At 49.3% G+C, this 13,540-nt stretch overlaps 5 protein-coding genes across 5 annotated transcripts; 2 read left to right on the forward strand and 3 right to left on the reverse strand.

Annotated features, from left to right (window-relative positions):
- Positions 1-4,072: 4,072 nt before the first annotated feature.
- Aud_001858 (uncharacterized protein) lies at positions 4,073-4,765 on the reverse strand (the record flags this gene model as incomplete). The annotated part of the gene is made up of 1 exon (XM_043295860.1): positions 4,073-4,765. The coding sequence occupies one exon, from the start codon at positions 4,763-4,765 to the stop codon at positions 4,073-4,075; it is 693 nt and encodes a 230-aa protein (XP_043151795.1).
- Positions 4,766-6,411: 1,646 nt separating this feature from the next.
- Positions 6,412-6,947, forward strand: Aud_001859 (uncharacterized protein; the record flags this gene model as incomplete). Its single annotated transcript, XM_043295861.1, has 2 exons — positions 6,412-6,548; positions 6,593-6,947. 2 exons carry the CDS (start codon positions 6,412-6,414, stop codon positions 6,945-6,947), a joined length of 492 nt encoding a protein of 163 aa, XP_043151796.1.
- Positions 6,948-7,165: 218 nt separating this feature from the next.
- On the reverse strand, positions 7,166-8,707 carry Aud_001860 (BCS1 and AAA domain-containing protein; the record flags this gene model as incomplete). Its single annotated transcript, XM_043295862.1, has 1 exon — positions 7,166-8,707. One exon carries the CDS (start codon positions 8,705-8,707, stop codon positions 7,166-7,168), a length of 1,542 nt encoding a protein of 513 aa, XP_043151797.1.
- Positions 8,708-9,580: 873 nt separating this feature from the next.
- Positions 9,581-10,846, reverse strand: Aud_001861 (uncharacterized protein; the record flags this gene model as incomplete). Its single annotated transcript, XM_043295863.1, has 5 exons — positions 9,581-10,004; positions 10,048-10,190; positions 10,236-10,454; positions 10,500-10,604; positions 10,652-10,846. 5 exons carry the CDS (start codon positions 10,844-10,846, stop codon positions 9,581-9,583), a joined length of 1,086 nt encoding a protein of 361 aa, XP_043151798.1.
- A 557-nt stretch (positions 10,847-11,403) lies between these two features.
- Positions 11,404-13,191, forward strand: Aud_001862 (putative GABA permease; the record flags this gene model as incomplete). Its single annotated transcript, XM_043295864.1, has 5 exons — positions 11,404-11,574; positions 11,621-11,691; positions 11,737-11,850; positions 11,908-12,368; positions 12,410-13,191. The coding sequence occupies 5 exons, from the start codon at positions 11,404-11,406 to the stop codon at positions 13,189-13,191; spliced, it is 1,599 nt and encodes a 532-aa protein (XP_043151799.1).
- Between the last annotated feature and the right edge of the window lie 349 nt (positions 13,192-13,540).

The raw sequence follows: 13,540 nt of genomic DNA on the forward strand, positions 1-13,540 counted from the left end.
CTGAAGTTCAAGCAGATCGCACCTTCGATGTCCCTGAGGGGGCATCGAAAGGCCCCACAGCCTTGTCTTATTGTCTCAGAACACTTAACCAACGTCTGCCAATCACTGCTTATCCGTAGAGTAATTCTGTTGGTTTGATCTTTCGAACAGCCGAGGGCACTTAGTGCTCATTTGAATAGGCAGCCAGGGTTTCATTTTCTAAGTAACACTGTGGAGTATGCCAGCAGTACAGTTGCTGAAGCAATACTGTCCGAAAACAGTAACACAATAACAATGAGCCCAGTTTTCTACATAGTTTATTGGATCAATTGGTTCTTGGTAGCGTTTGTCGCGTGTAAGACTATTAGCACTATTAACTCATCATGAGAATAAACACAGTACTGCCATTTGCAGCCATGGGACTTTATTAATGAGAATCACATGCAGTTCAATCCTGCAGATGCGTGGTCTGACTTTCGTTCAAGGGTATGTGAAGTCAGCATGTGCTAGCAGTCTTATGCGAATAACCCCCGCACTCTTTGACCTCTTGGCGGATTCTCTACCTTACGTAATAACATCAGGGCATCATTGTTCGAAGCTGCACCGGCGCGACGACTGTAATATGATTGCGATGAAATACTCCATCACATTCAGCCAACTCCGCCTGATGAATCCTCTGATCAACGCGGACTGTACTAATCTATGGGCAAACACTTCCTACCGTGTAGCATTAGTGAGTGGCAATAATGTGACAGCCACTGCCACCTCCTCAGCCAGTCCGACCACTTCGTCAACCAGCGGCTCGACGAACTCTTCGCCCACCAGCACGACAGTGGCACCACCAGCGCCAACTCAAGCTGGTACCACTTCGTCTTGCTACGGTTGGTACGTTGCTGTGCCCGGAGATGATTGCTCTAAGATTGATAGCCAGTACGGTATCACATTTGCACAGCTGAGGGCATGGAATCCATACTTGGACAGTACCTGACAACCTCTGGGCGGACTACGCTTATTGCGTGAAGGGAGTCTAAGTAAAGATATAGTCGAGTTCGATCGAACGGGCCAAATGAAATCTCTAAGTGGAAAAAGAGGAAAGAAAGTTGAAGATAAACGAATATAGAAAAAAATGCATTGGGGTAGCTATTTTCTACCAATTTACTATCTTGCTCTAAGTAAGAGGTCTCTAGAGGTAGTAATCTTTGTAAAGGCCATACTGGGATATCTAAATACCCTATTATGTTTGGAAAAAATTTATATGTCTAGAGTTAAGATTATGGTACATAATTGCTACGGGTTAGCAGCTAGAAGCTTGAGGCCTTAGAAAGGCGGCAGATAATTAAGGCCTGAAGCAAGAATAAGAGGCACAGAGTCCGTAACAACTCCGTAAAGAGTATGTCTCACAGATATATCAACGAAAATCAAGACAGAGGCATAGCAACAGACCTAGAAAGGGAGAACTCGTAGAATATACGGTTCAGTACTGTATTCATGATAGATGGAAACAGCATACTTTCACCTGTCTGGGCGGTATCTACTCTCTACCCTTGTCTTCAATGAAAGTACAGAGCACTTGCAGTACGATACTTGTGAGAGAGGTTAATAACAGGGGTTTTTAAACCAGAAGTCATGGACGTTAACCAACTATTGGGTAATCATGCACTATACCCCACTGCTATTCCCGCATGACAAGAGTAGCGTAACTGTGTAGATCTGGCTCCCTTAGAGATCTACAATTTTACGTACGAACAATTACAGAAAAGTATGCCAAGGACTGCAAGCTAACAGATGGTATTATACGTCATTATAAGCAAGTCTAATACACGCTTACCACCACTACCCGATATCTTCCCCTGTCCGCTTTTCTCCGTTCGCTGTCTCCGACTCCCATTGCAATAACCACTTTATTAGAATCATTATGGATACCATTCGCGACAAACACAAGTGTCTCATTAATGGACTCACGCGCCTTTTTTCTCTTTTTGTCAAAGCCCATTATATATCCCCCACTGATGTCCTGTATCCACCTCAGGATGCTGATGTCGGACTCCTTCACAGGCTTGGATTTGAACCTGAAGTAATTGACCTTGTCCAACTGCTGCCAGCCATTAGAAATGACGCAGTCTGGGGATATAATGATGAAGGAATGGAGTTAATTCCTCGTGCTAAGCTGGTTAATTATTTAAAGCAGTCAGAAACAACTATAGCTCATGACATGTTGGAGACCCTGCGATGGGTTGATCATACAGATAAAGAGGTGCAGGGGATCTTTCCTCCATTTATCCTCCGGCTAACATTCCCCGGTTTTTATGGAGTAAATGTGCTGTATGATATCCATAACCGTAGGTTATTTTGTCCTTGAGCTTCATACTTATCAGCCCAAGATCCAGCTAACCTCTGCAGCAGAGACAATAATGGAATGGTGCCACCTAAACCAAAAGAAATGGCAGGACTGCCCCCGCCAAGCATGTAGGAACTTTTTCTCTAAGGTCCTTGAGAAATTTCAGACACTTGAATATGTCCCATTCTTTGACCTGGATGACGGAGCGGAAGTTCCAATACGCAAAATCAAGGAAAATCCTATTTTATTCCAGAACATTTGGCCTGGTGGAATCCGCCTTCCAACTGATCCTCAGGCTGCTGTTCAGCAATGCGGGGAGAGACGGGATGGCCGGGATGGCATACGCCGTAATATTAATGAATGGAGGGCGCTACAGAAGCTCTATCATGATGCAGGCTGGGAGAGTGAATTCAACGGAGAGCTTTTTGACGATAGACGAAGGACATTATTACGAATGATGGACGAGCTCCAGGGTCAATCCAGTGAATGGAGCAGGATTCCACCGCATAGACGAACGGAGGAGCAGAGAATTGCTGAGCAGGAGTTTCGTCAACGTCGGGAGGCATTTTGGGCTGAAAGTGCTGGAGAGTTATATGTTTAAACGTTCTTTAGTTTGCATTGTGACTTCATAACTCATTTGCTTAGACTACTGCCACTTTACTGGATGCAACCTGCACACCATACCAGCTAGATTTAACAGAAAGAAACAGGTTTTTTGGTTGTTCTGGGTAGCTTCAATATATCATGGTCGAATTCGACGGGGTGATCCGCTCGGTAGATTACTATCATTCAGTAGTCATAGGCTGTTCCATAGGATCACTCCTTAAGTGAACTTGCAGAAAGTGGGTATCAGCCAATCATTCCTTCTCAGATTTTACGACATGTGATATATCCGGTTTTGGCTTCCCGCTCCACGTTGCTTCATAAAAGTGGTGATGGTATCGTACGGAGTAGGTCCCCGTCTTCGTCCACCTGAATTACGTGCTGCCATCGCTGATGTGTCTACTCGCCTGCCCGGTACCCTTTTGAATGATATCGACGGAATGAAGAACTTGGAGACCTTCGGCTGCTTGCTTTACCCATTTGAGACGAAGCTTGGACGTAATTGTCGTACCGGAAGGTTGAATGCCTCAGACTGTTTGCAAATTCTCGAAGTTAACACGGTCAGAAGCTTTCTAGGCTAGCCCGCGTTCGTGAAAATGAACGCAAAAGTCGTGCTAGGAAACGGAATTATGTCCAGGAGCTCGAGTATAGGCTTGCATCTGCCAAAGAAGTCGGACACAGGGGCAGTTCGGACACTAAATGTCCGGACACCAGAGCGGGGTGAAACTACGGGTCGGAATCGACCCAAGGAACTGAGAGGGAATCCGAAGCGCCCAAGGTCCCAATCTAAATATTCAGCGCTTCGCTAGGCACCCGTAGTGGCTGGAACAGAAAGCGTATTTGTTTCCCTAAGCCTACTGGGCCATTGAAGCAGGCCATTTCACACTTAATCGCTTCGAGCCCTGCGCTTCGATACTGCACAGCAATGTCTTAGTGTCGGTTACGCGCTCTCCTCACGGGCCGGCCGATAACCTAGACCGGAGCGATGGAAGTCAACGATTGAATCAAGCTCCAGTTTTGAATTCCGCAATATTGGCAGGGAATTCATTATTTTAACTCGAAATCCCACGCCAAAACAGAGGTCTGTCATTGAGATTGCTTGTGGGACGGCTTATACTCGACCGTGGTGAGGAGGGTAGTGATATTGTCAATCTACTCCATTGAATCCACAGACACTGCCTTATCAACCGTCGACTCGTTCCTCACAGTAGACGTAGATGTAGGTGAGGTCAACACTTTCTTCAAGGACACCGCCGCAAGACCCAGAACATAAACCCCCAAGCTCAAAAAGTTCAACCACATCAACCCAACAATATAAACCAACACCCGAGGCGGGATCATCTTGAACATCTCTGTCGGGTCAAACCCGGCCTTTTCCTTGAACTCGTTGACCTGGACAGAGACGGTGGTTGTGCTGCCGTCCTCGCGTTCAGACTCATACACACCGTTTGTAAACGCATCATTGTATATCGCTGTGGCAATAACGCCCCCGAAGACCGTCATGAAGAACAACAGCAACGCCTGGTTGAGTAATTCATATAGCCAAGTGCAGCACAGCGAGAATAGGACAAGAGCACCCCGTCGAGATCCAGAGTCGGCGGATGCAATCAGCTGAGCGATGGTGGCATTTTGAGAACTCATAGAAGACGGATTCCAGACGACGAGGAGACGGCACACGAGGAAAGTGAACATAGTGGTGCAAGCGATGATCTCGTGGTACGTGCTGTTGGTGTTGAGGGCGACAAGGGCGGTAAAACTCAGCGCGGTGAGACTCCATGAGACAAGAATCCCAATAGCAAGGCCTTTGTAAAGGCTAGTGCTGAGATGAGTGAGACCGAGAGCCATATTGACGTTGCTTGATTTGGTGAATGGAGAGGTTCAACCGTTCAAGATTTTTCGGGCGTCCGATTCTTTAAAGTCACCTGATTTGAGGCCACTCTTAATAACCTTGAAGCCTTCAAGACTTCCAGCTTTCAAGAGTTCCTTGAAGTGTCCACAAACTATCGAGATGAGTCATGTAGTTAGTGGGTCTAAATTAAGCCAACTAAATAAGGCGTCCGGATGTAACCATAACAACCGCCTAATTCGATAATTGGTTTGGGTCTTCCCGCGTGGAGATGGCTGCCTTGATGCCTGCTGTCGATGTCTCAGATTTCTCATCAGCACGAGCGCACGGCATAATAAAGGATAGTTCTTCTTCCTGGATTATTCTTCGACAGTTAGAATAAATGTGCCTCTCAACTGTTGGAATATCCTTTATATGATGTTGTTGTTGTTTTTGGCCGTCCACCGGCATGGCGCACAACCAGGCATCCCTATTCCCTGGCAGATGCTGACATGGATATAGACATGCGTCCGTGCTGGAAAGAAATAGCTCAACAACACTGCATACAGGTTCTCGTTGCGGTCTCCAGGCCAAAGCACCAGCAAGACAATCGCCCTGACCGTTCCAATTATGAAAATGCCGTTGGAGGAGATCTTGTCTTCCAAGACACGGCGTTTAACGCTTCAGCTACGTGAGCGGCATTCTTATGGCCAGTCCGGATCTAGCATCTCAATGATTGGCCCAAGCCAGATGTCCTCTGTACTTGAGAGAGACTCTCTGTGGGGTCACGTAGGTTGAGAAACGCGGTTCTCGTGAAGATCAAACTTGCAGTGCTTCCAGTTATGACTTCATAGATCACCGCCCCTATTGTCCGACGTTCGTCTGAATTGAATATCCATTGTCATCAGCAGTCTCCATGTCGGCATCACTCATAAGGTATTACCATTGATTCAGTATCATTGCAGAATTCGATGGCTAGAGTGGAACCAAGGAGACGATTCCGACAAGCAATATCTGTAACAATAACTGAGCGGTCATAGATATGGCAGAGGGCATGGGCCATTTGCCGGAATCACGAAAGTTGCAAAGATTTGGATGATTGATTCTGTGATAAATATGAAAGTAGATCCCCATTCTTCATCAAGGCGAGTTGGGTGCTCGTTTGTGAGAAGCTGATAGAATGGAGGACTCCTTCACATTCACTCTGACGCTGATAAACATCTGCTCTCGCTGAATGACCGTAGGTTTATAGCCATGTCATCATCTGTGCTTTCCCAGTATCTTAGGCGCATCTTCACGGCCAGGTTTATCCTGGGTGACTACAATGGTGGACATTGCCGGGTCTAAAAATGATGCAGACATTGCTCGGACCTGGACAGAAAGAGAAAAGCTTGTATTCTTAGCCTTAATGGCAGCAAAGGAGATTGATTGGAGTCATATACTAAATACAAATGAAGAGATTGACCAATGCTGACGCGATGTAACCATAACAACAGCTGAATCCGGTAATTGGCTCAGTTTCTCCCGCGTGGAGATGGTGCTTGACACCTGCATGAAATGTCTTAGCGAGTTGTAAGCAGGATTCTGGTCAACATCAGCTCAAGGGATAAATATGAGCAGTCCTGCCTACGGAATCATAAATTACTATCATCATAAGCAATTAAACATGGCCCTTTCAACATCCTGCAACCTCGTTGTCAACCCATCCTTCGAGACGGGCAATCTATTTCCATGGTTCCCGTCTGCCCTCAAAGTGGCCAAGATAAGCAATGCAACCGAGGCATATGACGGGGATTACTACCTGTATGTCCTTCCACATATTACCAGCGCATAGCTGATGCGTGTAGTGACTTGCAAACCGCCATTGGAAACCGAGGCAACACCATCTCGCAGCCCTTGAGAAACCTCGACCCCAGTCTCGACTACACGTTCAGCATGCAAGTGCAAGCGGCATCCCCAAGCGCGAACTACTGCTCTTTCTATGTGTATATGGGCAAGAACTCGACTACGGGTTTCGTGGCCACCAATATGCTGTTCAACTCTGGCGAGTGGACGTCTATAACTGGGCATTACCGGCCGAGACTGGCGCAGGAGTATCTGAATATCGTGGCTAGTTGTACCTTTGAGGGGTCGTCTTATCTGGGGAGGGTGTTTATCGATGATGTTGTGCTTGCTCCATCGAACTGTGAGGATGATGTGTAGCGTGACATTCAGAGAGGATCAAGTACGCGACTAAATCATCTACCTTGGACGAAAGGGTGCCTTTGTTTAGAGATCGCTGTCTGATATTTTTCTTTGTCGTGCATATTATGATAGACTTTCAATCTACGAAATAGATCTACTGTGTGATCGTCCCTCTTGACTTCTCAACTCCACAGGACAATGGCCGCCACTTACTCTAAGGATGATTCTTGAACACATCAAGGAGATGGCTGTTTATCTGGATCCACATTATCGTCCTCCTCGGACTCGTCCTCAGATTCACTCTTGCCACCTTCGCCTTCTTTATCATCATGCACATGGTCATTAGCTGCTTTCTCGGCCAGCGATGTCTCAATCCATGTTTCGACGCCGGCTACAGCATCCTGTGGCGAATCCCGATACCGTAGCAAATATCCCTGGACCTCAGCAGGAGAAAGGGTGCAAGGAGGAATCTTCTCAGCAAATGCTTTGGCGAGACCTTGGAGATCAACCACTGCTGGTCCTTCTTTCGTCGATAGGTCACCCTGAGCGTGAGAGGCAACCTGCGCGCTATCCACCTCAGCCGAGGTGTAGACCTGGAAAATATTCCGAAACATGGCCGAACAGAGTTCGCGACTGGCGAGTTGAAATTCAAGCTTGTAGTCTACCCGGCCAGGGCGAATGAGCGCCGGATCGAGGTGTTCATGATGATTCGTCGTCATGATCAGCACCCGGCCCTCCTGAGCGGCGACCCCATCGATGATATTCAACAAGGAGGATAGAGAGATGCCGTTTTTCCCTTTTCGGCGCCGTGCACCCGGCTTGCGGCGACCGGTCACTTCATTGGCGTCGATATCCTCTAACAGCACCAGACATCGTCTCGGAAGCGTCAGAAACAGCTGCGTCAAGGCATCCTCGGTAAGCTGCTGTGAGTTCAGGTTGACCATGTATACATTCAAGCCCAGGAACCCTGCCGCAGCGAAAGCAAGACTGGATTTCCCCGTCCCCGGGGGGCCATAGAACAGATATCCCCGCCGATAGGGAATGCCACGGTCGCTGTACCAGCGTATCGTACTGGGGTGCAGGTAGTGCTGGATGTCTTCTAGGAAAGCCTTCTTGACCGCTTCATCCAGAATGACGGTCGACAGTGGTCGTGCTGGACGAGAAGTCGACCGTTTCCAGGCCAGCTCGCCATCAAATATTGACTTCATGCCGCGGTAGATGACCGTCCTTCCCTTCTCCTTTTGCGAGAACGCTACGCGAGCATCCTGCATCAGCTCCTTTAGAATCGCTGGGTCCCGTCCAAGACAGGAGACCCGCAGCTTCTCCGTCCGTGTGTACACCGTTTGCCGGCTTTCCTCCACCTCCCGCGTGAGCGCGAGATACCGACCCCGATACCGGAACCAGTGTGTCCCTGCTGAAGGAGCCCAGAGCAATGGACGGGTATTTGCCAGGGAGGCCTTGTATTCTGCGTCAGCTTGGACCTCCACTTCATCCTCCTCAGCCGCGTCGTTGTCCTTGTTGTTGTCTTCACCGAAGAAACCCCCCTGACCGCTCGTCAGTGACGTTATGGCTAGCAAGCGGTTTTTGTCCATGTCGAACTTTTGCTTCATGAGCCAGTAGAGGAGGTAATTGTAGGCCTCATCGTAGGAATGGACCTCGATGCTGGAGCAGAGCAGTTGCAGCGGGATTTCGCCGTATTCGTCCAGGAGTCTCTTGGCTACCCAAGATCCCACGGCAAGGGAGGAGAGATACAGAACCTTTTCGACCGTCCCGTTCATGATGGGTGATGTTATTCGTGATATGAACTGATTCTAAGTACACATATTTATTTATTTTTCTTGGACAGTGCTGCCTAAGGATCCACGTCACAGGCTGCAATTCTGGCCAATAGTGGGGATGGTGGCTGCCTAGGTGCAGATCCTGGCCAAGTCTCACTCTGTGACGTTGTGGATTTGTTGCAGCTAATCAAAAGCGAATGGTTCAGCCTCATCAGGCACTTTCAAGATTTCTCTATCCCTCGTGTGGGACAGAAGATGTAGGATACAGTTTAGACTACTGGAGTCATTCAGACCAAGGCCAGATCCACTCATGTGACTGTTGCATGTTTGTAATGAATGCACACGACTATCATTCTTATGAATTTGTGTTGATATAACTCGATTTAGCTTTGATGTATGCATTAGTCTCAAATTAACGAGGTTAGCCAGCCATTGCAACCCCTTAATCTCCGTCGGATACTGTCGGGACTCCCGAAAGTTATCTATTCGCTCGCTGAGAACTGCCACACAATTGGTACGTAAACCGACACAATGAGAAGTCCCAATTCTGTAGGCAATCCAACACAACTATTTCATTGCGTCTCGTTTATCACAACCTCATAAAGTCTCCGAATTTGACGTTTGGCACCAATTCTTTGATCAACTCCCTTTTTCGACTGACGCAGTGGACTGAACGGGGCAGCCACATACGGTTTCAGTTATTAACATGACAGCTGAAGCAGGTGTCAAGCCGCAGCTTAGGGATGATATCAGCGAGCTGTATCTTACCTCTGTTACGAACAGACAGCTCCTTCCTAATTGAGAAATTGCAATATTTTCTTTCTATCACGATGTCCAAAGACAAATATCGACCAAGAAGCTTTCTACAGTAGATTATACACCATTCACTACCTCTGGCCCCCGCCTCTCCAGCTCCATCGGCCCATCGCTGACACTTATCTGCACTGTCTTTATGATGCGTCCCCCTGAAGCAGCCGGGGCGGTCCGATCTGGCATCCGCTCCCAGCCACGGTCGTATTCTGTCTCCGACCGCTGCAACCTACGCGACCTGCTATCCGACGAGGTATGACTTCGCAACTTGGAGTTCGGCGGCGATACATCGTCCGTGTAGGCGATGCCGTATTCATCGACATAGACGGCCAGCACGGGCTTCATGAACGAGGCGACGAGGCAGACGACGCTCATGGCGAGGTAGAGCTCCGCGGTTATGCTGGCGAACGCTCCATAGAGGGTGGGGTTACCTGAATCTAGCTGGACTTTGATGTAGTAGAGATGTATAGCCGCCAGGGGGATGAGGCTGCTCTCGTCAGCGGGACCGCGGAATTGGGAAGGGACCTTACATGATTCGACAACTAAGGGTGCCGAATACGACGAGTTTTTGTCGCGTTGAGATCTTGATGCTGTATATCGCTCGGGCGGAGTAGAGGATGAGGAGGACTTCGAGGATAATATCGATCGCGGTGATTGCCTGCCATCTTTGGAACTGTGTCTGTCAGCATGGGGTCACTTTGGATAGCGTTGACCATACCAAACCGCCACATTGTGCGTCGATATCGAGCCATGGTCGCTGGCTACATCGGACGGCTAACAGTATAACCGACAGTATAGCCCAGACACCACCGCCGACGAGAAGGCCACGGATGACGGTACGGAGTTTCTGCTTGAACAGGGTCATGTAGAAGACTGCGGTCGTTATCTTCGACAGGCCGAGGGTGACAACAAACACAATATCGGAGGCGTATCCCATCTGCGGATGTCAGTATGAAGGAAACACACGGTCGCTTTGACTTACCTTGAGCATTTTTTCCTTCGTTGCGGAGGCAAGTCTCTCTCCGGTTGCTCCCCAGCCGTAGTGAACCTGCGCCAGTACCAATGACGTCTGCGCCAGTGCAACAACCTGTCTCCAAATTAGGCTGTATTTGCAAAGAAACTTTAGCGTCCTACCAGTACAGCCATAAACCCGTAGTCGTCCCTCTGGATAATCCGTCTCTTGTACGAGGAAAACGTCCGAGCGGCCAGGGATGAAAGTACCAGGACCAAGCAGAAGCCGGTGATCACTACTACCAGCCCTCCATGGTTATCCTTCCGGTTCACCGTTGGAGGGCCACTAACACCCGACGGGAGAGCCATGGTAGTCATGACTGACGTCGATGTCGATAAAAGCTGCTCATAAGGAAGGGCGACATTGTTAAGGTAATAAACTGCTCATATAAGCAGAGCGGGTGAGATAACCGGGATATATGGCCAGCGGAAGGCGAAGTCAGCGAGGGTATCACAGGCTTTTTTAAGAGTCAAGGATTGGCCTTACGATTTTGGAAAGAAAGCTGGCTCGAATGGGAATCTGACATGATGAGGAATCGCAGTGGTTGGTGAAGAAGGTTTTGTTGATGCGTTAGTTGCATGATCATCCTAGACAGCAGGGATCAAGGCGAGTCTCCTGACCACTGATGCAAATGAGGATGAAAAGAATGCTGACTGTTAGTATCAGGGTTATGCTTATTATCCCACCACGTCAGCATAGCTGAAGAGCAACAGACACGAGCACGCCCATGCCCCTGTGTAACCCCACCTCGCTTGTTTTGTTTGTTCTCGTCAGCGTCACTCCCCCTTGCTTCAGCCTGCATCTTCCCCTCTTTTTCTTCCTTCTGATCGTTGCGCATATCGACGGACCTTTGTTAGACTTCGATAAACCGACAATGGCATCGATACATGACAATTCTACGATGCAGCCGGCATCCAAGGCGCTGGCCATGGCCTCGCTCCAGGTGGAAGCAGGACAACGCGCGACCAACACAAATGCGAAACACACGGGAACGGTATATGATGGCCATGATATGCAGCGCATGGGAAAGGTCCAGGAACTAAAGGTGAATAGTCGGTGATGGTGATATGGCCATGTTCTGACACCAACAGAGGAATCTCCGCCCGTTGGCGGCATTGAGTTTCGCGTCGGTACTTCAGGCAACGTGGGAGTTTATTCTCATGTGAGTGCGCTTCATCCTTCCGACCGATCATACTGAGTGATCCAGATCCAACACGCAAGGGCTGCAAAATGGCGGGCTCGCGGGCATGGTGTGGTCCTATGTGTGGACGTTTGTCGGGTTCGGCTTTATCATCGCATCGTTGTCGGAGATGGCTTCCATGTACGTCTTCGTCTCCGTTGCGTGGGTATGAGATCAAGGCACCTGCTGACTGCAAAGGGCCCCGACCTCTGGCGGACAATACCACTGGGTGTCCGAGTTCGCTTCCCCGCGATACCAGAAATTTCTAAGCTACATCACAGGCTGGATGTCCGTTCTAGCATGGCAGGCCGGCTCTGCGTCAGGGTCTTTTCTGACCGGGACAATCATCCAAGGGCTCATCAGCGTTCGTGATCCAGAATATAATCCCGAGCGGTGGCAAGGAACATTGTTCGTTTTCGCCATGATTGTAGTGATCTATTTTTTCAACGTCTACGCGGCGGACATGATGCCTCTGTTTAATAACCTGCTGATGATCCTGCATATCCTCTCCTGGACCGTAGTCGTGATTGTACTGTGGGCCATGGCTCCGCATCAATCTGCCAAGGCTGTGTTCACGGAGTGGACGAATGGAGGAGGCTGGTCCAGTATGGCGCTGAGTGCCTTGATCGGGCAGATTTCTGCCATCTATGCTTCGCTGAGTATGTTGCTGCCTCGTTCCGAATTGCTCTAACTTTGGCAGGCTCCGATGCAACGGCACACATGTCTGAAGAAGTCAAGGACGCTGGACGCTACGTCCCGATTGCGATCGCATGGGGGTACTTTAGCAACGGCATCATGGCCATTGTAGTGGTCATTTCCTTCCTTTTTGCCATTCCTTCAGTCGAAGACGCACTCGCCGACGCTACCGGATTCCCGTTCATCTACGTGTTCAAGAACGCCACGTCAGTCGCCGGCGTCAATGGGCTGACGGCAATTATCCTCATTCCCGTCATCTTCAGCAACATTCTGTTCAATGCTTCCACATCCCGGCAAACATTTGCCTTTGCCCGGGATAAAGGACTGCCCTTCGCGCGCTGGATCGCCAAGGTCGACCCCAAACGCAAAATACCTGTGAATGCGATCGCCCTATCGTGCCTAATCAGCTGCCTCCTCTCCCTTATTAACATCGGCTCGCTAACCGCCTTCAATGCCATTATTTCGCTTAATGTAGCGGCTCTCATGTACACCTATATCATCTCCATTAGCTGTATTATCTACCGGAAGATCTGGCATCCGGATACCCTGCCCCCGCGGCGGTGGGATCTAGGCCGATGGGGTTTGACCGTTAATATCGTCGGCTTGCTGTACTGCATATTTGCACTGTTCTGGGCGTTGTGGCCGAGTGAAACCCCCGTCACAGTGAACAATTTTAACTGGAGCGTGGTGATCTTCGGAGGCGTGTTGGCCCTCAGTTTGGTCATGTATGCTGTCAAGGGGCGGAGGGAGTACTATGGGCCAGTGGTGATCGTCCGAAGGGATTAGCCCTCATATACCGAAGTTATCGAGTATTGTCTGGTAGACGACTCGTACCATTTCAACCCACCAGTTCTTGCCTAGCGAGCCGCCAAGGCACGTCAAGCATCACGCAGCTGTACAGCCCAGTGATCAACGCATCGTTCGATGATTCCGCCTCAAGATCGGTCAGTGCAGCGCAGCCAACACGAGCTGATCGCATGTGCCTTCCTCTGGTCCCTCATCGCTCTGACAATACTGCTGATCTCCCGACGCATCCACCCGGGCATATACGTCGCCTTTGACCAGTTGCGTCCCTGGAGAATGTGATTACGGAGTGCATCGGGCTGGCGGTGCTGGTGCTGGTGATGGAGGGCGG

This window comes from Aspergillus udagawae (genome assembly GCF_001078395.1).
Source record: "Aspergillus udagawae IFM 46973 DNA, scaffold_10, whole genome shotgun sequence".
Lineage (NCBI taxonomy): Eukaryota > Fungi > Ascomycota > Eurotiomycetes > Eurotiales > Aspergillaceae > Aspergillus > Aspergillus udagawae.